This window comes from Hypanus sabinus, chromosome 7, assembly GCF_030144855.1.
Source record: "Hypanus sabinus isolate sHypSab1 chromosome 7, sHypSab1.hap1, whole genome shotgun sequence".
Taxonomy (NCBI): Eukaryota; Metazoa; Chordata; class Chondrichthyes; order Myliobatiformes; family Dasyatidae; genus Hypanus; species Hypanus sabinus.
In genome coordinates this window covers 130,160,311-130,185,466 of record NC_082712.1, presented here as the reverse complement: position 1 = coordinate 130,185,466, position 25,156 = coordinate 130,160,311, and the positions used below count along the sequence as shown (strand labels likewise).

The 25,156-nt window shown below is 38.5% G+C and overlaps 1 protein-coding gene across 1 annotated transcript; it reads right to left on the bottom strand.

Annotated features, from left to right (window-relative positions):
• Nucleotides 1-875: 875 nt before the first annotated feature.
• Nucleotides 876-24,920, bottom strand: tmem138 (transmembrane protein 138). Its single transcript, XM_059975601.1, has 5 exons — nucleotides 24,719-24,920; nucleotides 20,340-20,542; nucleotides 13,900-14,071; nucleotides 12,181-12,256; nucleotides 876-2,000 (listed from the first exon to the last, which is right to left on the bottom strand). The coding sequence occupies exons 2-5, from the start codon at nucleotides 20,465-20,467 to the stop codon at nucleotides 1,888-1,890; spliced, it is 489 nt and encodes a 162-aa protein (XP_059831584.1). The 5' UTR covers nucleotides 20,468-20,542; nucleotides 24,719-24,920; the 3' UTR covers nucleotides 876-1,887.
• Between the last annotated feature and the right edge of the window lie 236 nt (nucleotides 24,921-25,156).

Genomic DNA, 25,156 nt, shown 5'->3' with positions numbered 1-25,156 from the left:
GATAATTCTGGCAAATCAGTTTTATGTTCAAGAAATTGTAACATCCTGTTCAATGAATTCCCCATGAACTTATCTTCCATACAGCATGTTTAGAAGAGATACAAAAAAAAAGGTTTTGTTTTTCTCCATCTTTTTTAATATTTACAGTGTCTGTTTTGCACATTGGTTGTTTGTCAATCTTAATCTGTTTATAGATTTGTGAAATTCTATTATATTTTTAATTTTCATGTTAATGCTGTAAGAAAATGAATCTCAATTAAGTATATGGCAACATATATATACTTTGAAAATAAACTTATTTTGAACTTTGAACTATGATGTTCCACAAGTAATTCTATGGCAAAGCTCAAATCATTGTGCAAACTCAATTAACTCATTTAGAATTGTTTTCAGATCCTTCATCTGTTTGTTGCAACTGGTGTCAATTATACCGCTGTATAATGATTATACAGAAACTGATTAATTTTAATCTTAAAATCATTTCAATTTGATATTTTGCTCTCTTCAGATGTAGGCCAAGGTCTATGAATTCTAGTGTACAGTGCCACTGTTAAAAGGGCAAGACACTTTGGATAAGCACACATTCTAAGAGTGGAAATTTGTTTCAAGAACTAAACGTTCTAAACTCAAACTAAACCTCAAACTATACTAACTTACCTTGCCAACGAAATGAGATAGATGAAAACAACATAATAAAATGTCCTCTCTTTACTGAGATGAATAAACAAAAAGGTGAATACTGCAGCAATTATAAACCAGCAGATTAACTGCAAAGAGATTAGTGTAAAACAATCTCTTGGAAATTTTTCTTTACATATTTAATACAAAACAATCGCTGCACATCCATATTTTAGAAAATAATCTATTATAAAAGTTTTCCAACTAGTTCAAAAGGTAAATATTTTAATACAAGAACAGTAATCAAAATATCCAAAATGATAAAATTAGCAAGACTTAAATGTTCCTAAGTAGCACATTTTCCACATTAAATTGCAGACTTGGAATTTACAGAACAAACCTAAATATTGGATCCAATTTTGACTCAAATATATAAAGAATAAAAATATTTTAAAAATACGTACACCAAAAATTAAAATGTGAAGTAAAATTTTAAAATAATTGCAAGTCAATCTGTTTGTTCTCATCTTCTGTGTAGTGTATAAAAATCCTTGGTACATATTTTGTAAGGTTATTGGTGGGAACCAGCTCAAGGGCACAGATGAGCATGCATTTTCTAAATCAATAATTTAAATATGTACACAACCTTCCCCAGTTTGCACCTGTCCTATAGAACAGAAATTGCAAAATTCCAACAGATTTCCTAGACCAACCAGTTCCCTGAAAAAGTACAATGCTTGAAAATAATTCAGCAGAACATATATTAAGAACATAACTTTATGGTGTCATTCAAACTACTTTTAAAGAGAACCCATTGGAGTGACTGTAAAAATGTTATTTACAAGCAATACCACACAAATGCAGAGTAGCAAAAGCATGGACTTTAAATCAAAACAAATTTGTACTTAAAAAAATGAACAGTGCTGCAGAACTATCCCACAGCAAAAGTATATACCTTCAGTAAATTCATATCATATTGGAGAAAACTAGCAAAACATCTTTCTGATGAGTGAGAGTTCCACAAAATTCATAATGATGACAGACGAAGTAATTACAGCAACTCCATGAAGTAGCAGTGAAATGCTTATTGTCATCTTTACCTGCTCAAGTTCAGAATAATTATATTAATGTATTACAATTTTAAACATTATATTTTCTAGAAATACAAGGAAAATTAAAGTTATTATGCACTATTTTTATTCTAATTTGCACTTGTTTAAAAATTTCATTTTCAGTATAGAGTATTGCACTGTGTATGGCTCTGTGATCTTATTTTCGGACACGGAAAAATTCATTCTGGAGCCATTCTGAGTCTTCATATAATCGAGGATCTCCAAGGCAAAGAGTAGTTCTTTTGTAGCAGTAATAGTATAAAACGGCAGCTGGAGTGAAATAAAATTAAACATAGTTTTAGTTTGTGCATCAGAGTTAAACTTTTCTATATTAACAGCACAGGACATCTGAAAGAAATTGGTGATTATTCAGATGGCTACATCTGGAGTCCTTGACAAGTCAACTGATAAGTTTGACCTCTACAGAGAAAGACTAAGCAAGGAAGAGCGTTGAGGCCAAATCATTCTTCCTGATTGTTGTTACAGACCAAAGGTGAAAATATCAAGAAGTGTACGATCAGTTTTTATGTTCAGCTATTACATCTCATATAATCAAACAGCTTAAAAATCCAACTGAAACTAAAAACCGCTGTGATGAGGTACAGGGGCATATATGCTGCACCTGCACTTGTACCTCAGCAGGGGTCAGAATCATGAGCAGTGGAATAAATAAACGGAAAAATGGACTACAGCAAATGAATACAGCATAATGCTACAAATTAACATCACACCGTATGGCACGAGAACAGGCCATTTGGCCCATGGTGTCTGTGTTGATCATAATACCAAATTAAACTACGTATGTCTGCACTTAGTCTACATTCCTCAATTCTCTGCCTGTTCACGTGTCTGTAAAAAAAAATGTCCCCTAAATGTTGCTATCATATTTCTTGTCACCACCATTCCAGGCACTTTCCACTCTATTAAAAAAAATTGTCACATAAATCTGTTTAAAATTTCCCTCTCTCAGGTTAAAGCTATGTCCTCTAGGATTTGAATTTCCCAACCTAGGAAAAAGACCATTTATCTACTGTATCTATGATCTATGTTCCCTCTGAGCTGTGCGCACACATGCACATTTTTCAACCAGCGCACAAAGGAAATTAATGTGTGCACAAAAGGTTAGTTTCCTAAAATAATGTAGTAATTAATAATTATACTTATTGAAATACCAAAGACATGAGAGAGAAAAATAACTGTGACTTAAATATATGTTATTTTGTTGTTATTCTGCGCAGTTTTTATAATCCTACATAAACTGTGTGCATTCAGTGCACATACTTTTGTCACGGGAAAAAAAATTGCACAACATAAGATTCTTGTGCACACTGACTATTAAAAATTAGAGGAAACATTGTCTGATTCTCATATATGTTATTTACTTAATCAGGTACCCCCCAGGCTCAAACTCTCTAGAGAAAACAATCCAGATTTGACTAACCTCCCCTTATAGCTAACATCCTGTTATTGGACCACCTTGTTATTTGAGTCTGGGTGGAGAGAGGGAGTGGGTGCAGGGAAGCAGATTGTTTGATACAGTCCAACCAAGGAGCCTATACTGTTATTTAGTACAAGGAAATAAGCCTACCAGATGATCCAAGTTTCAGTGGGGGAGCATTTTGGGACATTATAATTCCACAAATTTTAAGACAGCTATGGAAAAGATTGATCCTTGGCTGAAAGTACTAAATTGGGACGCCAATTACAACAGGATTAGGCACAAACTATGGAAAGTAGATTGGAAGCAGCAATTTGGAGTAAATCTATATCTGACGTTATAGTCTTTTAAAAGCCAGCTAGTCAGAGTTCAGGAGGCCCAGCATATTCCCATGAGTATGAAAGATAATGATGGCTTGATTTGAGAACTTCTAATGACAAAAGATATTGTAAATTTAGTCAAATAGAAAAAGGAAGAATATTTAAGGAAAGTAAAATTAGACAAGGTGCTTGAGGAATACAAAGGAATCAACAAAGAACTTCGGATGGTGAAAAGGTGAAATACTTTTGGTAAGTAGGATTAAGGAGAATTTCAAAACATTTCATAAATATATTAGGATCAAGAAGGTAGCCAGGGAAAAGGTAGGTAACCTCAAGGACAAAGAATTTATGCATGAAACTAGAGGAAGAGAGCAAGGTCCATTACAAATACCTTAGTATTCACCAAGGAAAAGAACATGGGTGATGGTGAGATCAGGAGGGGTATGTTGGTTTTCTAAGATATGTCAGTATTAGGAAAAAGGAAATGTTAGTTGTCTTGGATCTTAGGGAATGATTGGATCTATCCCAGGATAGTACTTGGCCTGATACCCTGTCTGAACTGGATGCTTTCCATAGTTTCACCCTCCTGAAGGATACTTTAGCCTCAGAGACTGAAATTGCAGGGTCATCGGGAGCTCTGGGAGTTTCTGATGGTTCTTCCATATTTTGATAGTCAATGTGAGCATAGAAGGTATTGAGTTAATCTGGAAGCAGAACCCTGTGGTTAACACCACAATGTCACTTGATTTCACTTTGTAAAAGGTGACAGCGTTCAAGCCCTGCAACAGCTGTCATGCATCCTTCATTAATTCAAGTTCAGTCTGGAATTGCCACTTCATCCGTGAGATCATACCTGGACCTCTTGTCATTTCCTTGGTCACCAGACTTGAATGTCTCTGATCTAGCCCTCAGCAGATTGTAGATCTAATGATTCACTGAGGGCTTCTGATTGGGGAAGACTGAATGACTTTGTGGGAACACACTCATCCAGGACTGTTCTTATAAAGTTCATGACAACAATAATGAAATAATTTAGATCTACAGATGAATTCTTAAACATGGTCCAGTCCAACTCAAAGCAATCCAAAGCTACTCCTCTGCCTCTCACAACCACCTCTCCAGAGCCTTGCCCTTTATCCTCTGCTAGTAAGCAAGTATAAGAAAGACAGCTAAGTGATTAGATTTCCCGAAATACAGAATGGTGTTGAGTGCAAGATTGTTGCTGCAACACTACTGAACCAGCTAATCTATCTCACTCCTGTATGCCTCCTCGTCACCGTCTGAAATTCTGCCAACAATAGTTGTATGATCAGTAAACTTATAGATGTCACTTGAGCTGTGCTTAGCCACACAGTCAAAAGAGAAAAGAGCAATGGGCGAAGCATGGATCCCAGAGGTGCATCAGACTTGACTGTCAGTGAGGAGAAGGTGTTATTTCCAACCTGCATAGACTGTGGTCTCCCAGTGAGGACGTCAAGGATTCAGTTGCAGAGGGAGGTACAGAGATCCAGATTTTGGAGCTTGTTGATAGAAGAGGGCACCTTTGTGTTGAATCCCTCTGCAACTGAATCCCTGACGTCCTCACTGCTGTAATTAATAAAAAGCAGCCTGATGTAGGTATTACTATTATCCAGGCGATCCAAGGCTGAGTAGAGAGCCTTTGAGATTGCATCCACTGTTGACCTACTGCAGCAATAAGCATATTGTAGCGAGCCCAGGTCCTTGCTTAGTTAAGAGTTGATTACAGCCGTGACCAGCCTCTCAAAGCACTTCATAACAGGACATGTGAGTGCCACTGGGCGATAGTTGTTGAGGCAGCTCATTCTGCTCTTCTTAGGCACTGGTGTAATTGTCACCCTTTTGAAGGAGGTGGGAACCTCTGACTGCAGCAGTGAGAGACTGAAGATGTTCTTGAACAATCTCACAAGTTGGTTGGCACAAACTTTCATTCCCCTACCAGGTATACCATCAGGGCCTGGCATCTTGCAAGGGTTTATCCTCTTGAAAAACATTCTGACGTCAGCTTCCAAAACAGTGATCACAGTGTTACCAGATGCTGCAAGGATTTGCACAGCTGTAGTTATATTTTTTCTTTCAAAGTGTGCATAAAAGGTGTTGAGCTCATCTGGGAGAGAAACATCACTGCCATTTGTGTTAGGGTTTGTTTTGTTTTGTAGGAAGTAATGGCCAGCAAACCCTGCCAAAGCTGACGTGCATCCAATTCCATCTTTAACTTCAATCAGAATTGTTTTTTCACTCTTAAAATAGCCTTCTGTGGGTCTACCTGGAATTCTTGTATTGTTCTGGATAACCAGTCTTGAATGCCATAGATGCAGACAGAGGTATGGTAAATAATCAGAATCGTTTTCCAGGGTGGAAATATTAAAATACTGGAGGGAATAGGTTTAAAGTGAAAGGGGGAAAGTTTAAGGAAATGAGGCATGATATATTTTTTTAAATTCTGTAAATTCTGGTAGGTGCCTGGAATATATTGCCAGAGCAGATGATAGAAGCAGATACAATAGCAAAGTAAATGAGATATAACCTAAAAGGAATTAGTTAGATTGCCTTCATGGTGGACACGGATGTGTTGGGCTGAAGGGCCTGTTCTATCTTCTATATTTAATTTTAAACCATTGATAATTCTCTTCAGTCATGACAAAGTCTGGCCCAACCGAAGACGGGAAGTTGGAGACAGAAAAATTAAACATTACTATCAGGGAAGTTATCCAGGAGTGCTGAGGCCTAGGAAATCATTGGGACTTTAATGAAATTCAGAAAGATGTTAAATGCAGTTAAACTGTAATTCATTTCCACAAACAAATTATACATCATAAACAATCCATTCTAAAAGCAATTAAACCAGAAAATATATTACTGGCAGATGACAGTTGAAGATTGTGTAAAATGTAATTTAAAGATTGAAAATGGTTTCTTCCAGACCATAAACTTCATCACTCTTTGCAACTGATCACCCCACTCAATTACCCATTCTTGTTTGTAAGTTTGTGACTCTCTGCAACATCTATAACCAAGTCCAGCCCTGTCAGCATTATATGTCCATTCATGGACTATGGGATGAATTACGTGGGAATAAATTAATTTTGAGATAAATTAAGTCTGCAATACTTTTTCTTTCTTGACCAAGGGGCAGAGGACCCTAATGTGGCATCATTATAAACATCCCAGCTGAGATTAGTTAATTACAAAGCAGAAATTAAAACCAATTAAAGACAAAAGAACTACAGATACTGGAAATTGAAATAAAAATGGAAGTTACTTAAAAAACTCATCATGTCAGACAACATATGTGAAAGAAAAGCAGTTAAACATTCTAGTTGAATGTCCTTCATCAGAAATACAAGAGATTCTGCAGATGCTGGAAACCCAGACCAACAATCAAAACTAGTTCTGATGAAGGATCAACACACACAAAATGTATGAACTCAGCAAGTCAGGCAGCATCTTTGGAGAAGAATAAACAGTTAGACCCTTCATCGGGGCTGGAAAGGCATGGGAAAGAAGCCAGAATAAGAAGTTGGGGGGAGTGGAAGGTGGGCCAGCTGGCAGGTGAGGGGGAAGGTCGGTGGGTGGGGGTAGGGAATGAAGTAAGAAGTTGAGTTAATTGGTGAAAGAGGCTGAGGAAGGCTAACAGGAAAGGACAGTGTATATATACACATGCACTTACTGTAATTTTAGTTTTTGTTATGTATTGCAATGCACTGCTGTCGCATAACAAATTTCACAATGTATGCCTGTGATATTAAACCTGATTCTGATATGTCCTCATTCTTCAAAGAACTTTTCCTTCTACTACCATCAATGCTACGCTCACCCACATCTACTTGTGATCCTATTACTAAGCACATCTTTCCCTGCCCCCCAACTCTCCATTTTTGTCTATGTGACTCCGTTTCACTCATCTCTCCCTAATGATCTCCCTGCACTTATCTCTGCAAGCGGGAAAGAACAACTTCATTCACCATATATATTTTCATGTCTTAGGAAATTGCTGTGGTGTTTTGGCACTCATTCACCACCATTCAGGGCCCAGACAGTCCTTCCAAGTTAGGTGACACTTGATCTGCATGTCTGTCAGGCTCATCTACTGTACCCAGTTTTCCTGGTTGGTCCTCCTCTACCTCGGTGAGACCTGGTGTAAATAGGAGGACTACTTCATCAAGCATCTTCCCTCCATCCAACACAAAAGGCAGGATTTCCTGGAGACCACCATTTAAATTCAACTTCTCATTCCAACACATCGGCCCCTGGCTTCTTCTACTGTCAAAATGAGGCCATGCTCAGAGAAGCAACATCTCATATTCCGCCTGGGTGGCCTCCAACCTTATAGCATAAACATTGATTTCTCTAACTCCCATTGATTTCTTACCCCTCCCCTTCTTTCTTTGTCTATTCCCCAATCTGGCTCCACTCTTCACCTTTCTCTTCTCCTCAACTGCCCATCACATCCCTCTTGTGCCTCTCTTCCTTCTCCTTGTCCCATGGTCCACTGTCCACTCCTATCCGATTCCTTCTTCTTCAGCCCTTTATCCCTTCCACCAATTACCTCCCAGCTTCTTACTTCATCCCCTCTCATCTGATTTCACTTGCCAGGAGGTACTCCTTCCTCTCCCCTCACCTTGTTAATCAGGCTTCCTCCCATGGTGAAGGATCTTGGCCCGAAATGTTTACTATTTATTACCCTCCATAGATGCTGCCTGATCTGAGTTCATCCAGCATCTTGTGTGTGCTCATCAGAACCAGTTTTGAGCTTTTCCTTGAAGCTCTTCTTTAGGTCAACTGAAATGTTAATTATTTCTCTTTCCTTAGTTGCTGCTTGACTTGCTGAGTTATTCTAGCATGTTCAGTTTTAATTTCAGAAATTTAAGTTAGAATCTTTTGTCTTTATAGCTCACTATTTGTTAGATATTAGAAGTTGATTTTAATTCCATTAACATTCAAAAACAATCCTTCATTATTTAAAATATTTATAAAGTGTTTCCTAATATTGAGAAATGTTGTGTAATAACAGCATGGAAACAGACCATTTGGCCCTACTCATCCTTGCTAACCAAGGTGTCTTCCTAAGCTAGTCCTGTTTGACTGGAAGTGGCCATATAGTGTACCTCTAAACATTTCCTATCTCTGTTTCTGTACAAATGCCTTCTAAATTCTAGTGGTTACCTGAATGAATAAAAAGTAGTAACTTTGATAAGTTATTTTTTCTTCCCAACTTTGGTTCACATTTGCCAAGATTGTGATGTTTGGGACAAGTCTTCCTTTCCCCCTGCAAGTGTTCCAAACTGTTCACACCAGCAGAACCTCCAGAGCAGTCCTCTGCTGGAAACCAGGATCCCAGCACTTTGGTATAGCCAAAGAAAAAGGAATGGACCAAAGGCACGGTCTTACATTTTAGTATAAGGGGTAAATTTCATGATTGAATAACTTGAATCCATGGATCAAAACATGTGGATCTGATTTCCAGTTTTAAACAAAGTTGATATATGCCTGGAGTTTCAGGAGGCTTTTTAGAATAGCCTGTGGTTGAGCCCACTAGGGATTAGATATTCTGGATTGGGTATTGTGTTATGAACTGGACGATTGAAGAGCTTACGGTAAAGGAACCTTTAGGAGACAATGATCAGAATATGACAGAATTCACCCAGCAATTTGCTAATTTAGCAACAAGCTAAAATCTAAAATCAAATGTATCAGTATTACAGTGGAGTAAAAGGAATTACAGAGGCATGGGAAATGAGCTGTCCAAAGTTGATTGGAAGGTGGACACCAGGAGGGATTATGGCAGAACAGCAATGACTGGAGTTTCTAGGAGCAATTCACATTGCGAAGTGGTAGTATTCTAAAGGCAGGATGACACAACCGTGAATGACAAGGGAAATCAAAGCCATCATAAAAGCAAAGGAGGGGGCATATAATAGAGCAAACATTAGTAATAAGTTAGAGGATTTGGAAACTTTTAAAAACCAACAGAAGACAACTGAAAAAAAAAACATAACTTGAGAAAAAGATGAAATATGAAGGTAAGAAAGCCAACAATATCAAAGAAGATACCAAAAGTTTTTTTAGTTATATAAAGTGTAAAAGGCGAGATAAGATATTGGACCGCTGGAAAATAATGCTGGGGAAGTAGTAATGGGGGACAAGGAAATGGTGGGCAAACTGAATAAGTATTTTGCATCAGTCTGTGGAAGACACTGGCAGTAAACTGGAAGTTAGAGTGGTCAGGGGCAGAAGTGAGTGCAGTTGCTATTTTTAGGGAGAAGGTGCTTAAGAAACTGAAAGGACTGAAGGTAAATAAGTCAGCTGAACCAGATGAACTAAATCACAGGGTTCTGAACGAGGTAGCTGAATGGATTGTGGAGGCATTAGTAATGATCTTTCAAGAATCACTAGATTCTGGAATGGTTCCAGAGGACTGGAAAATTGCAAATGTCACTCCACTTTTCAAGGGTTGGAGCAGAAGAAAGGAAATTATAGGCCAGTTAGCCTCACTGAGTCGTTGTTAAGGATAAGGTTTCGGGGTATTCAGAGGCACATGATAAAATAGGCCAAAGCCAGCATGGTTTCCTTAAGGGAAAAACTTGCCTGACAAATCTGGTAGAATTCTTTGGGGAAGTAACAAACAGGATAAATAAATGTGAATTGGTGGATATTGTACACTTGGATTTTCAGAAGGCCTTTGATAAGGAGCTGCACCTGTGGTGGCTCAACAAGAACAGGAGTCCATGGTATTACAGGAAAAATACTAGCATGGATTGGCAGGAGGGAAAGAGAGGGAAAAAAGGGAGACTTCTCTGATTAGTTGCCAGTGACTAGTGGTGCTCTGCAGGGGTCTGTGTTGGAACTGATTCTTTTTACATTTTATGTCAATGATTCGGACAAAGGAATTGATGGCTTCATGGCCAAGTTTGCCGATGATATGAAGATAAGTGGAAAGGCAGGTGGTGCTGAGGAAGCAGGAAGCCCATAGAAGGACTTGGACATACTAGGAGAATGGGCAAAGTAGTGGCAGATGGAATAAGGTATCAGGATGTGTATGGTCATGCACTATGATAGAAGGAATAAAAGCAGAATCTATTTTATAAACAGGGAGAAAACTCAAAAAGTTGAATTGCAAAAGGATTTGGGAGTCCTTGTGCAGGATTCCCTAAAGGTTAATTTGCAGGTTGAGTTGGTTGTGAAGAAAGCAAATACAATGTTAATATTAATTTTGAGAGGGCTAGTATATAAAAGTAAGGACGTAATGTTGAGGCTTTATAAGGGACTGGTGAGGCCTCATTTGTAGCATTGTGAGCAGTTTTCAGCCCCTTATCTAAGAATAGATGTGCTAAGCGACTGATGGCTCTGGGCCTTTATTAGCTGGAATTTAAATGAGGAGCCCAAAACTGATCTCACTGAAACCTATCAAATTTTGAAAGGCCTAGACAGAATGGATGTGGAGATGACATTTTCCATAGTGGGGAGTCTAGGACCAGGGGGCACAGCCTCAGCATAGAGGGATATCCATTTAGAATTTAGAATTTCTTTAGCCAGAGGGTGGTTAATCTGTGGAATTTGTTGTCACAGGTGGCTGTACAGGCCAGGTCACTGGGTGTATTTAAGGCAGGGATTGATAGGTTCTTGATCAGTTAGGGCATGAGAGATTACAAGGAAAAGGTAGGAGAATGGGGTTGAGAGAGGAATGGATCAGCCATGAAGAAATGGTGGGAGCAGTCCTGATGGACCAAATGCCTTAGTTCTACTCCTATGTCTTATGGTCTTATAAGATACCAGAGAAAAGTCTGACATTCTGATATATCCCGTAAAACTATCTAGATTCTAATATGTTTACTTCTGATTTCAAAATTCTAAAACATACATTCAATACAGATAAATCAATCATATAGCAATATGTATGTTTAAATCCTTCATTAATAAAGTGGTTTCTTCAAAGCCCAGCTGCAATAAAAAAAAATTAGGAAGGTCATTCTATCACTCCAAAATAACCCCCAATGGCTATCCTCTGAGAGCTGGCACACTTTTCAATCCTGGATGTTTATTAAGACATTCAGACAACTTTGGAAAACAGTATTAACTTTATTTTCTTTATTCACTTGCAATGTAAAGTTTCAGATGCAGAGCAAAAGCTGATTTTCTACCTTTTGCATAAGAACATTTTATAAGCTGATATGAAAAGTGATGGTTTCAGACATTTTCTTAGTTCCAACATAAATCACGTGGTCTCGCCCTCAGTAGTCCTGCACTTTCCAAGATCATAGAACCAAAAAGCGACAACATTGCATACGAGGAGGATTAATCTTGAATTTCACACGTGTATGTCTCGCTGAATTTACACTGACCATATTACAATCCTATTTATCTGCAACTACATGCAGTTCACATCAGATCTTTCCAATTTAGTGTAACAGGGTAGAGTTGTGAATCAAATCTTGTGATCTCAAAAGTAAATCCTGATCAATGCCATTGGAAATCTTTAGGCAGTTGTGCTCTTGGTTTTATTTACTAACCAATAATCCCATAAAAGTAAGCAAGTGTGTGGACACTTGCTAAGATTTAACAATGATATCCCTGGATGCTAGTAGTGCTTTGATGTATGGTCAGTGTAAAGAATCCTACCTCAGGAAAAGACGATACTTGGCAACGTTACAAAGATTGCTGACAGCTTTCTTACCAAATCGTTGGAAGACAAAAAATGCCTGAAGCCAATTCGTCCACACAAACTTGTGCTGGTCTTGCCACCGCAGATTCTGTTGAAAATAAAAATTAATGCAGGTGAATAGGATTAAGTAGCTGAAGGAAATAATTATAGCAACATACAAAATCATCTTCAGCAATGTGCTAACAGATTTAGAAGTGCCTTTAACACCACACCTGTGCATTACCTAATAAGATTATCTGTCTGAGACAACCAAATCCCTTTGACCTTCTTTCTCATCCCCGACATATGTAACTAAGAACGTGAGCACTGCCAACACTTGAGGTTTGCAAATTGAGCCTACGTACAATGTTCCTGAATTATTTTTGAATTTTAAAATAAAGTTCACTATGAACTAAAATCTGTAGCTCATGCAAGGCAGGATGCCCACAATCTAGTTATCATTCTATGATGATTCTGGAAATTTATAGTTATCAACCACATACTCCCAAAGGGTATTTTAAGTCAGATGAACCAGAACATGTTGAATAGTCTCATAAATTAAAAAATGTTCTATGTAACAAGTTACTGAGTTGTCAAATATGGATGAGCAATAACCTGTACTCCCTTGATTCTTGTGCTTCATTTTCCATTCCCAGTCTTTTCTTGTTACTTTGTTCCCGGTCTTTGCTTCTCATGTATTCAAAATCTGACACATTTTTAATTAAATATTTTCCCCATGCATTACTTAGCATGTTGGATAAGATTAAAATGTAATTTTTAAGAGTTGGGCAAAGGGTGGGGGGGGGCGGTGTTGGCTGGTTTTGGAAAGAACTGTAGGGAAATGAGACTGAATAAACCCAGAGAACAGACTTGATCAGTCAAAAGGGAATAGATCAAATGACCTATTCAACCATCATCAACCATTCGATGATTCAACAGCTTTATCCTGAGATTTGTTTCCCTTTCTCAGCCATTGTAAATTATAATGTGAAGTCATTGTACCTTCATTATTCTATCCAAAGCAACATCAAGAGATAGCTTTACAGGTTTTCTTATAAAGCTTTTTGATTTGAATCCTCTCTTAGGCTGGCCGGTGGTGTAGAGGAATCAGCACCAGACTTCGAGGCAAATGCTCGAGTTCCAATCCAGCCAGCTCCTTGCACACCTTCTGTGCTGGGTTGAGTGTTGAGCTAGCAACTCGGCCTTGTAAAAAACAGTCAAATACTACGAAAACAGAAAAAATGCCACCTGATGCGCCACAGGGGGTGAAAAGGAACAACAATCCTTTATACCCTTTAACAATCCAAGATGTAACACTGAGCGTCACAGGAAGTCATTCCTACCTGTGGCCATCAAACTTTACAACTCCTCCCTTGGAGTGTCAGACACCCTGAGCCAATAGGCTGGTCCTGGACTTATTTCCACTTGGCATGATTAACTTATTATTATTTAATTATTTATGGTTTTATATTGCTATATTTCTTCACTATTCTTGGTTGGTGCCTGTAATGAAACCCAATTTCCCTCGGGATCAATAAAGTATTAAACAATTAAAGTAATAAAGTATCAAATAAAGTCTGTAATGACCAAAGTATCTCATTTTCAGCCTTATCTCAGACTCCTTCCTTGATGTAAAACCTAAATATATGATTACATTCACATAACTCTAATCACTTCTCATCAAAAAGTATAGCAATATAGCAACTTAATACTCAAAAAAAGTTCCATTTAATTCCCATGCAGTTTACGCACCTCAATCCAAACATGAAAGCTGACACTCAGAATAAAGTAAATCCCAGAGACAATAATGGTTCCTGTAAACCTGTGAATCAATAATTTGACCAAGCCTGCTTGAAAGACAAATGTGTTGAAAAACATAAGGAAGATGATGATGATATTAAAGAGGATTCCAATGTCTTGTATACTGAAAAGAGAAAAAAAACTGTTAGATTTTCAGTCGTTTTTAACAATTGCACAACAATGACAAAAGAATTGCAACTGAAATAAAAACATTTTGCATTTTTAAAGCACTACTCATAAATGTGCTTCACAGCTGATGACATTTTGATGAATGTAGTCATCATTGTAATTCAGAGTATGTAATGTTAATTAAGAGATAAATACTTTCTGATTATGAGAGTTGAATCAACTCACACGAAACTAATGGATTCCAACTCCATAAAAGTGTAAGCAATTCTGATTCATATAGCCTTTTGCAATGTGGAAGAAAAGGGGAGCAAAAAACTTCTAAGTTAGTATGACTTTTATAAAAACAAATTATTTCTCATCAGGTTTTCACAAAATAGTGGTTTCAGTCTGCCTAAATTATTTAATTTTTCTGGGATCGTAAGACTAACAGACGGTCAATTTCTACAGTTGACCAAATCGATCACTTAATGGCTGTCACAATGCCACTTTACAAAAACATAGCTGATGGGCTATGGAACCAAAGGGGAGGGCACTATCAGACAAGAATATGGATGACAACATAAAGAAACTCCACATATATTTTAATTTAAAACTGGTTTCCTTCACAGACTTGGGAAACAAACAGCAAATTTAATTTATGGCTTGAAATTCTATTGTAAGGATGCTAGTTCCCCAGATTTGCAACATTAAGATAGTGGAGGGACAGGTAAGTGTGGAGAAAGCAGAACTTTGACAGCTGGGGAAACCTCTGGTTTCCTCTGGTTACCTCTGGAAACCTCTTCTTTGCAAAAAGAAGTGGCAGATGGAATATAATGTAGAGAAGTGCATGGTCATGCATTTTGGCAGAAGAAATAGTGGTGTGGACTATTTTCTGAATGAAGAGAAAATTCAAATACCAGATGCAGAGGGGACTTGGGAGTCCTCCCGCACGATTCCCTAGAGATTAATTTACAGGTTCAGTTGGTGGTAAGGAAGCAAATACAATGTCTGCCTGCATTTCAAGAGAACTAAAATACAAAAGCAAGGATATATTGCAGAGGCTTTGTAAGGCATTAGTCAAAGTTCAAAGTAATTCATCGTGAATAACAGACATTCACTAGGAAACCCTCAAAGGTCAAAGTACATATATTATCAAGTATGGATACAGTATACAGGTAGTCCCCACGTTACGAACATCCGACTTATGGATAACTCGTACTTACGAACCGAGGAAGATCACCATCTGCCATTTTAAGTCATTGCCGTTGACACTGTGTTGTGTGTTTAGCTTTGTATTTGGCTTAAATTTTTCTTAGCAAGACTCACCCCAACCCTGCTCCCCTCCCCCCCCCATTCCGGTCAGCTGGTGGCGTAGTGAGATCAGCTCCGGGCTCGAGAACAAGTTCGATCCAGTGACAGACCGCTCCCGTGCCAGGTTGATGTTGATCCAGTGACTCCCATACCATCTGTGCTGGGTTGATGTCGAGCGCGCAACTCGACCTTGTAAATAAAAACACTGCCACCTCCAGTTTAAATTCCCACGCAGAATATTGTGGAGGATCAAATATAGTACCCAAACCCAACACAGCCCCCACCTGTCCCATTTAACCTGTCTCAGTGCGGTGGACTTTCAAACCCGGGGAATTCAGTGCAGTGGTCCTTAGGACCTGGCAGACCTTGGGAGCCGGTGGAGATTGGGACCCGCCGCCTGCAGTGTTTCTGTTCCGCTGATGGGAAGCAATCGCAATTGAAAATAATGTGGAAATAATAGAGCATTTGGAAAGAGTTGAAACACCATCAGTCATTGGAAAAACGTTCGGCTACAGTCGGTCAACGATTGGAACAATTTTAAAGGATAAAGTGAGAATAATGGAGCATGTGAAAGGCTCTGCCCCAATGAAAGCTACAATTATTACTAAGCAATGCAGAGGTTTAATTATTAGAATACATATGTTTTTAAGTGTTTTATATGCATAGAAAGGTAAAATATATATTATATACTAAGACAAACGTTTGACTAACTGATGCTAAATAATACCAGATGTACTTGTTCCGACTTACATACAAATCCGACTTAAAGACGGACTCAGGAACGGAACTCGTACGTACCTGGGGACTGCCTGTACAGCCCTGAGATTCGTCTTCCCACAGACAACCATGAAACAAAGAAACACCATGGAACCCCTTCAAAGAAAATATCAAACACCTATGCACAAAAAAACTGATTGCACAAATGGCAAAAAAAGAGCGAAAAGACACATAGAATATAAATCATCAAACCACAGAGCCCTTGACTAGGAATGTTTAGTTTAGTTCAGTTCATTTCAATTTAGCGTTGTGTTGTTTGTATACTGCAGGCTGCAGAGCCAGTCCACCCTGATCAAAATCACACAAAATAGCAATAGAAAAAACTGTAACCAGAAACACATATAACATGAACTACAGGGTCCAATCCACAAAACGTAGTCAGTTAAACCTTGCCCAAGATCCAAGACAGGCAGGTCAAACACAGGAAAATGGCACTGAACACCCCCTCATATGTTGCTCTCATCCTCATCTCCAGGCTTCTTGACCTCCACTCCAAACCTCAACAAACTCCCTCAGAGACACCAAAGCACCAGACTGCTCAATCAGCCCCAAAACACTCCATCAAAATGTAAATAACACACACAAAATGCTGGTGGAATGCAGCAGGCCAGGCAGCATCTATAGGAAGAAGCAATGTGAACGTTTCGTGCCCAGACCCTTTGTCAGGACTAACTGAAAGGAAAGATAGTAAAAGATTTGAAAATAGGAGGGGGAGGGGGAAATGTGAAATGACAGGAGAAGACCGTGGGGGGGGGGGGTGAAGCTGAGAGCTGGAAAGGTGATTGGCAAAAAGGGATAAAGAGCTGGAGAAGGGAAAGGATCATGGGACCTCCTAGGGAGAAAGAAAGGGGGAAGGGAGCACCAGAGGGAGATGAAGAACAGGCAGAGTGATGGGAAGAGAGAGAGAGAAAAAAAGGGGAGGGGGAAAAAAACTAAATATATCAGGGATGGGGTAAGAAGGGGAGGGGGGGGCATTAACAGAAGTTAGAGAAGTCAATGTTCATGCCATCAGGATGGAGGCTACCCAGACAGTATATAAGCATTTTGTGTGTGTTGCTTAAATTTCCAGCATCTGCAGATTTCCTCGTGTTTGCTTATCAAAATGTAAATCACAGGTTCCAATTGTTCACAACTCAGTGGCAGAATCACATTGGAAAGAAGAAGGGTCTTTTAACAGACTCTTAGATAGGTACATGCAGCTTAGAAAAATAGAGGGCTATGCAGTGGTGTCATTTCTAGGCAGTTTCTACAGCAGGTTACATGGTCAGAACAACATTTCTATGTTCTAAGAAGTAGTTGCTTGAACTATCTGAAGGACGTCGTCATTGGTTTTGATGTTCGCTGGCGCCATCTTGGTAGAAGTCTGCCAAACTCTTAAGTACATCACATTTTTATACCCTTAAGATCAAAGGTACGACAGGTGATTCAATACAATTTCCATACCTACAATGACATTGTCTATTTCAATACAGTGTCTGACAAATGGTTCATTTGAGGTGCATATTTACAGTGGAAGCACTTTGTTAAATTGATAACATACCTCTGAAGGTTCAAATGCCTTTGCTAGGACTAACTAATTCACACAGATAATTTAAGGAGCTTCATTCTGGGAGTATATGATAGGCCAGTGCAGAGCAATGGTTCCCAAAGAGATGAAATGTCTGAGAATGCAAAAGACACATTTTGCAACGTACAACAAAATTTGCTCTGTAGTTGGACGAGTCAACTTTGAAAGGCAATGAATATTTGTTTCCTGGTTACATTCACTTTATAAAAGTTGAAAGCATGGTTCAAGAGTTGTTATTTGCAAGGGGACTAAAAACAACTATGAAGAGGGAGTCAACATTTCAGGTTTTTGATAATTTTTTCAAAGAGAAGGACATTCTGCTCACCAATATTCTTGCTTACACAACAGGTGAGGCACCATCAATGACAGGATGCCACTATGGGGTTTATACTTCATTGAAAAGAAGCTGTAAATAACTTATTTACCATTCACTGCATAATTCACAAACAGCTTGTCGCAAAAAAACTAAATGATCAGCTGCACAAATCATTAAAGGCTGTTATCACTAAATAAAATGTGAAGTCCCATGCTCTCAATTCTCAACTAGTTCAAGAGCTTTTTTTTTTATTGAGAATGATAAACAGTTTGAATGCACACAGAAGTCAGATGGTTCTCAAAAGGAAACTGCTTGAGAGGCTCTAAAGCACTTTTTGAAACTGTGAGATAAGTTTTAGATGACTTGAATGCTTCGTTCAGTTATAAACTGAAGAATTAGCCATGGCATTACCTATTTGTCAGAATAATTCACAAAGTTTAATAAAATCAATCTTCAATTACAAGGAAATGACGTGAATCTTATCAAATCCAAATCAGTCGTCTCCACATTTCTGTCCAAGTTAACGCTATTTAAGTGCAACATTGGCCATTGCAACTTTTTCCATTTTCCGAGTGTCTCTGAGTTGGAAGAGAATGAAAGAGTGCCAGATGATGATCTTCAAGTATATTGTGCCCACCCCAATGAGCTTCATAAAGACATGTCAGAGAGATTTTAAGATCTCGATCTAAATTCCAGATTGGGTAATAAATTCACTGCTGAACTCTTGTAATGAGGAATTAACAGGAAAGATAGAGGAAGAACTGATCTTGCTACAAAATGACTTTGAGCTGAAGCCAAGGTTCAAAAAATCATATCAAGACTTTTGGTTGCAGTAGGAAATCTCTGAATATAATCCTGCACTATGGAAAAAAAGGTCAAGATGTTCTTTATTGCATTTCCAACATCAAATTTAGTGGAGCGTGGTTTCATTCAGTGCAGTACCCAACTTCTACCAAAGCAAGAAAAAAGACTGTAAATTACTGAATGTGGGGATCTGAGACTTCTTCTGAGTGATATTCAGCCTGATGTTGAGAAGCTGATATTATTGCACTAAGCCTATCCACCATCTCATTGAAAGGTGAAAGAGCAATGAAATAGTGAATAATTAGACGCTCTAAATTTGTTGATGGAAGTTGTTTTAACTGAAATTAAATGCATAATTTATTGGCTAAAGAAATAATTTTATTTATAGCTTTAAATAGATTTGAATAATTTTTTCAATTATTTGTTGTTGCTTTGAATTTGCAGTTCCTATTTTCTTTCACTGTACATCATAAATCAAAGCTCTCATTTTTTTATAATGGCTGATGGAGATGTGGTTTGGGAGCCAAGAAGGTGGTAACCACTGTTGAGGAAGCTTGACTCTGTGCCTGACCCCAGGATTGTGTGATGGAATTGTATGGAGCAGTGATTCCCAAACACGATTTCTCCAGTCCAAATTTCTCATGATATGCAAAACACAGAACTGTCACGTTGTTTCTCAACAACTATAACACGCTTCAAACAAAGTTTAAGAGAACAGTGAGCTAACAAGAGAGGAGATTTTGTAATCAATAATGAGGTACTGAGGATCAAATGCTTATAATGAGTAATTAATTTCTTAAATAATCCCTCAGTTTCTCCCCCTCTTGCTACTGAGCACCCCCCACCCCCTTTATTTTTATCACCTTCTTAGAAACTCCTACTGCCCCCAGGGGATTAATATCACCCACTTTGGGAACCACTGGTCTATAGGCTTGAGGATAGAGAGCCAGACACCCAAGATTAGTGTTGTGATGGATGACAGATTTCCCAAATATTGATGATCAGCTATTTAATGAGCTAAGTGATACTATCAGTCTAGACCGCTAACCTCCTCGAATTTGGTTCAAATAGTGCAAATAACTTAGCTGCAGTTGTCTGGTTTAATTATCATAACCCCATTGTTTTAATATATGCAAACATCTCATGACCACCATTTTGAAACCATCTCAGCATCCAACCACCCCCCCCCCCCACCCCACCACTGCTGGGGCCCAGCGCCCTGCTAGATAGTACTGTTTGTTTGCAAAACTGTCCTTCTAACTTCAAACTGATGATTACTTGCAATTTACATTAGTAACTGAAGACTGGTTCTCGTTTAAATTAATTTCTTCTATATTCACATAATACTAATACTCCTCAATAATCCCTGACAATGTAATGAGTCTCAAATTTAGCATGGTGAATGCAAAAAGCAAGAATGAAATATAGTTCCACTCCCCTCTACTCATGATATTCATATATAAATAATCACATTAATTTATTATTGTTAATATAATTAACAATACTCACACAAATATTATCAGAGGAACAACGGGCTCTGTTAATAAAAGTTCAGAGAAGGAATTGGCAAACAGATCGAAGATCATTATAATGAATTGTACTGATAGTACCAGGCTGTAGTTTGATACTTGGAGCATTCCCAGGGGAAGTCAGTGTCAACAGTACAGAGAATCAGGGCCACTGTAGTCCAAAGTCATGGTCTCTCTGATAAACTAAAACACAAAGAAGTATTTCAATCACAGAATAAAACAAACAGACATACTACAACATTATAAATGCTTCTCCCATTCACTACCACTAGTGCAATCCCAGTACTGATATGGGTCACTGAGATTGGATACTGTGCTTACATCATAACATCCAAAATGGAACTTTAGTAGAATTTAGCTAACTTGACAGAAAACTAAGGGAAAACTAGCTTGTTCAGCTTGATGTTGTGTATTGTGCTGCTGTTCCCTATTGAACCACTGGGGGATATAAGGGAAACACAATTAAGTTCAACACTTAATTGCAAAATCTACCAAAAAGGTAGCTCTGTGTTAACCTCAAGAAACCACCAATTTTGTCCACTGGTTCTCTGCAGTATAATTCTGAAATTGCCAGTAAAAATTGTTGGATGTCATGGCGGTGTAGTGGTCAGTGCAACACTATTGCAGCTTGAGGCATCAGAGTTAAGGGTTCAATTCTGGCTTCCTCTCATTCCTTTCCTGTGCTTGTGGGTTTCAGCTGGGTGCTTCAGTTTCTTCCCACAGTCCAAAGACAAGTAGGTTAACTGGTCATTGGAAATTGTCCTGTGATTAGGCTTAGGTTGGGTGGTGTGGCTCATTGGGCAGAAAGGACCTGTTCCATGCTGCATCTCAAAATAAATTAAATAAAATTATGCATCCAGATGTAGCAAAACATCAAATTTCACAACATGAACACAGGAGATTGTGCAAATGCTGGAAATCCAGAGTAACAGACACAAAATGCTGGAGTAACTTAGCAGGTCAGCCAGCATCAAGTGAAGGAATAAGAAGTCAGCATTTTGGGCTGAGGCCCTTCATTGGGACTGATTTAGACTGACAATTTCACAACATACGTCGGTGATAATAAACTTCATTCTGATTCCACTGCAACTGGATCCTGATAGCATAATGAGTGATTTGAGTTCAATCCCGACCTTCGACGTTTCTTGTATGCAGTTTGCACAGTTTACTTGTGACTACATGGGTTTCCTTCAGATATTCCATTTTTCTCTCATCTGCCAAAGTCCTAACTGTAAATTGTGCTGGTGCAGGTGAGTGCCAGTGAAATTGGGGGAAATAAGTGACAGAATCAGATTGAAGGAAATTATCTCAAAAGGCTTCCTTTGCATTATAAAATAATCTGAGAAAAATCCAAAGTAGCTGCTGTTTTTCTTTTGAGAATTGTTTGATCTGACTGGGTATCATGAAAGTTTTTAAAGAATATTGAAACTTTCTAGCTAGGCTAGTTCCAATGATGGAATACATTAGAGAACCTGGAGTTAAAAAATTGGAAAAAGAGCAATTGGGAAGGAGCTAAAGACGACGCCAGTGGTTTTTGTGGACCTGGGCAACTTCTTTGAGTTCATCTACAAAACAATTTACATAATCTGTTCTCAAGTCCTTTTTTCCCTTTGTAAGGTTTCGTAGGCTCTGTCAGAGTCCATGATCTACAACTGCACTCAAACTACGTCCTTCACAAACCATGGATTATCCCTCTTCGGAATTTGCCGAGTGGCCTGTGTTTCGGGATCTCCAGGAGCGATTTGAAAGATGAGCACCTTCAGGGTGCAGCCCTGTGGAAGACCTGATTCCTCGCCGATGTTGCTGACTGAAGCATCGTGGTAAATCGAAACTCTGAGACAGTGGACCTGGCTATTGGAGGCCTCTGCACTAGAGCGATCAGTCTCTCTCTCGATGGTGAGAGATTTGATCTCACCAAGTTTATTGTTCCTTAAATAAAATGGTCAAAAACATTTGGAATTTTCTGGTGCGGTTTAATCAGTACTGTGTAGGCTTCTGGCAAGACCTTTCAAGCTTTTATATCTCCTTTGCAACAGAGCCCAATGATCCAGTTGTTTTCCTACTTGCTTACTGAACAAATGTATAAATTTTGTGTTTGATATTAAATCAACTTGATCCCAATAAACCATCACATCTTTTCTTATTCCCCATCCCTATTTAAACAGTATTCTCTTTTCTTTGTTTCCTGCCAACTTTCTCCTCATTATCTGCCAATTTTCTGCCATATTTTTGGTTACTGTTTCTGCATCATGTTAGTTATATCCTGAAAGAACTCTTCACAAATTTGTCAGACACAATTTACCTTTCATAAAAAAATAGGTTTATCCTGCATAAGCGCATTACATTTATCGAGGTGTTCTAACACATTATTAATAACAGATTCCAGTTCTTCCTCAGTGATAGGTGTCAGATTCACTGGTCCATAGCTTATTGATTCTTTTTTCCTTCCCCCTTCCTCTCCCCCCTTGAATAGAGGCATCATAATCTACAACTTTCCAACTTACTTGGACCTCTTCAGAGCCTCAAACTTATTGGAAGTCACAGATCCACTACTATTATGTATTTAATATTTAGTTATGTTTCAGTAATCCTGTGTGTGTGTGTATATCCATTGATCAAGCATTCGTGTTCATTTAAATAATCCATTATGAGCTATATACGTGAATTGCATATGTCATCATGCTACCACGTGATATGTGTGCACCTTGCTTAAAGTAAACATATAGTTAGACACTCATTCCCGGACTCCCAAGTCTTCCTTTGAGTTAGTTTAATGTTTTGAAGTTACAAAACATAACTACCACTGCAATCATTGCTTTCAAGATCCTATGATGCAAGCCATCAGCTCCAGAGGACTTATCAATCAGTCCTGTTAACTTCTAGGACCTTTTTCTGCAGGTGGTGATGGCAAAAAGTTCCTTTCTTTTTATTTAACCCTTATATTTTCTATTACTGGAACGTTCTTGGAATGATTCAAAATGTCCTTTTTCAAAATCTCTACTTTTTCTTTATCTTCCATTATTAGTTTCCCATCCCCATTTATTTTCAGATAACAAAAGCTCCTCATGTACACGTTTATATTTCTTGCTCTTTTTAAGCTATCCTCTTCTGCTTTTTAAAGTTTTCTGGTTTCAAGCTTATCACTATTCTTTACAACCAAAATAACATCTTTGGTACTGATCTTCCAAATTTCCTTGTTCTTCATCAATAACTGAATTCACTTGGTGCAACTAAATGTAGGGAAACTGTCAAACGTGTCAAGAAGAATGATGTGGTAAAATTGGCACTGAACCAAAGGTAGAAATACTGAAGATGCAATAAGGTTGATCAAAGGATGGGTCTAGAGACAGAGATTGTCCAGACCTAAAAGGCACTGATACTAATGGTGTGCCACGTGAAAACAGTAGTCATAAAGACTTCATGACTCGGGATACTGCACAACGAATGCTGGCTGTCTGCTCTGGCCCACCACTTAAAAACGTTCCCGTAGGTGACTATACTTTAGTACTAAATGCAGAGAAACTTCAGGCTTCATGACAGCAATTTCGATGTCCATCCATATTGTGAGTTTCCTTCCCAAATAAAAACTTCAGCTCCCCTCAATTCCATACTTTCTTCCCGATCTTTCTCCCAAGAACAAAAAAAAAGCACATTACAATAACGTTTTTACATTTCAGAGTTTCCAGCATTTTCGGGTTTTGTAGCACACACACAAAATGGTCGAGGAACTTAACATCAATGAAAAGGAACAGAGAGTTGACGTTTCGTGCCGAAACCCATCACCAGGATTGATGCTGCCTGACCTGCTTAGTTCCCCTAGTATTTTATGTGCGTTACTCCAGCATCTGCAGAACCCTCACAATACCCAAACATAGAGAGAGGAACTTTACAATATCGAATTATGACGTTCCAGAAATCTGGGAGCCTTAGTTATTCGACATTAAGATAAATATCTACGACAGAACAGTACTACATTTCGTCCAATGAACCACTTTGCTTGAATATTAATCACCTAAAAATGAACAAATCTATGAACAATGCAGACGGGAAGCAGCGTTCAACGACATAAGTTTGTGTTTTGTGCGGAAAGGGAATTAAAAATGTTGAATCATTTGATTTGATATGAGCAAAATGAAATTAATGATTATTTAAAGGCTGGTGTCTTTAGAATCAGAAAATTGTATGTTGTCATCCCAACAACTAATAGCAAAATTTAACCATTACATGCATGATTTATGTTGATCTCTGAAAGTATAAATTAAGATTGGTCCAATGATTTTCCCTGTGAATATAAAGTATGGAGAGAATCCTCTGATTTCCAAGCGCTCTCCCCACCTCCAGCAACGAAAGACTTCTTACCTGCCAGCCTGTTCCTTATCCATTTCCAGATTACACCGCCAATTATTACCATTAAATATATTTTCTCAAGTTCAAGATAACAGGAACTTTATCATGACCCAGGACAAAGGTCAGGATTATATTCGTATAAAACTGCTCACTCGTCAACAGGCCCCGCTTCCCACACCCGATCCCAGCTTTCATGGAAACCGCGACGCGACACCACCCCGCATGCGCACAAACAGGGCTCAGGCGCTCGGCAGCGACACCAACCGGAGCAAAAGGGCAGCGCAGCTCTATTTCGAGTAGTCACATTCTGCTCAGCATGTGCAGGATTGGGACAGATCAAACTGCTAATAAGAGATGATTAAATCTTATTGTAATGAAGTACTTCGAAACACCCATCAAACCCTTTGCTGCAGTCAAAGGATAGCAGTGACTATATCAAGTCCATTTAGG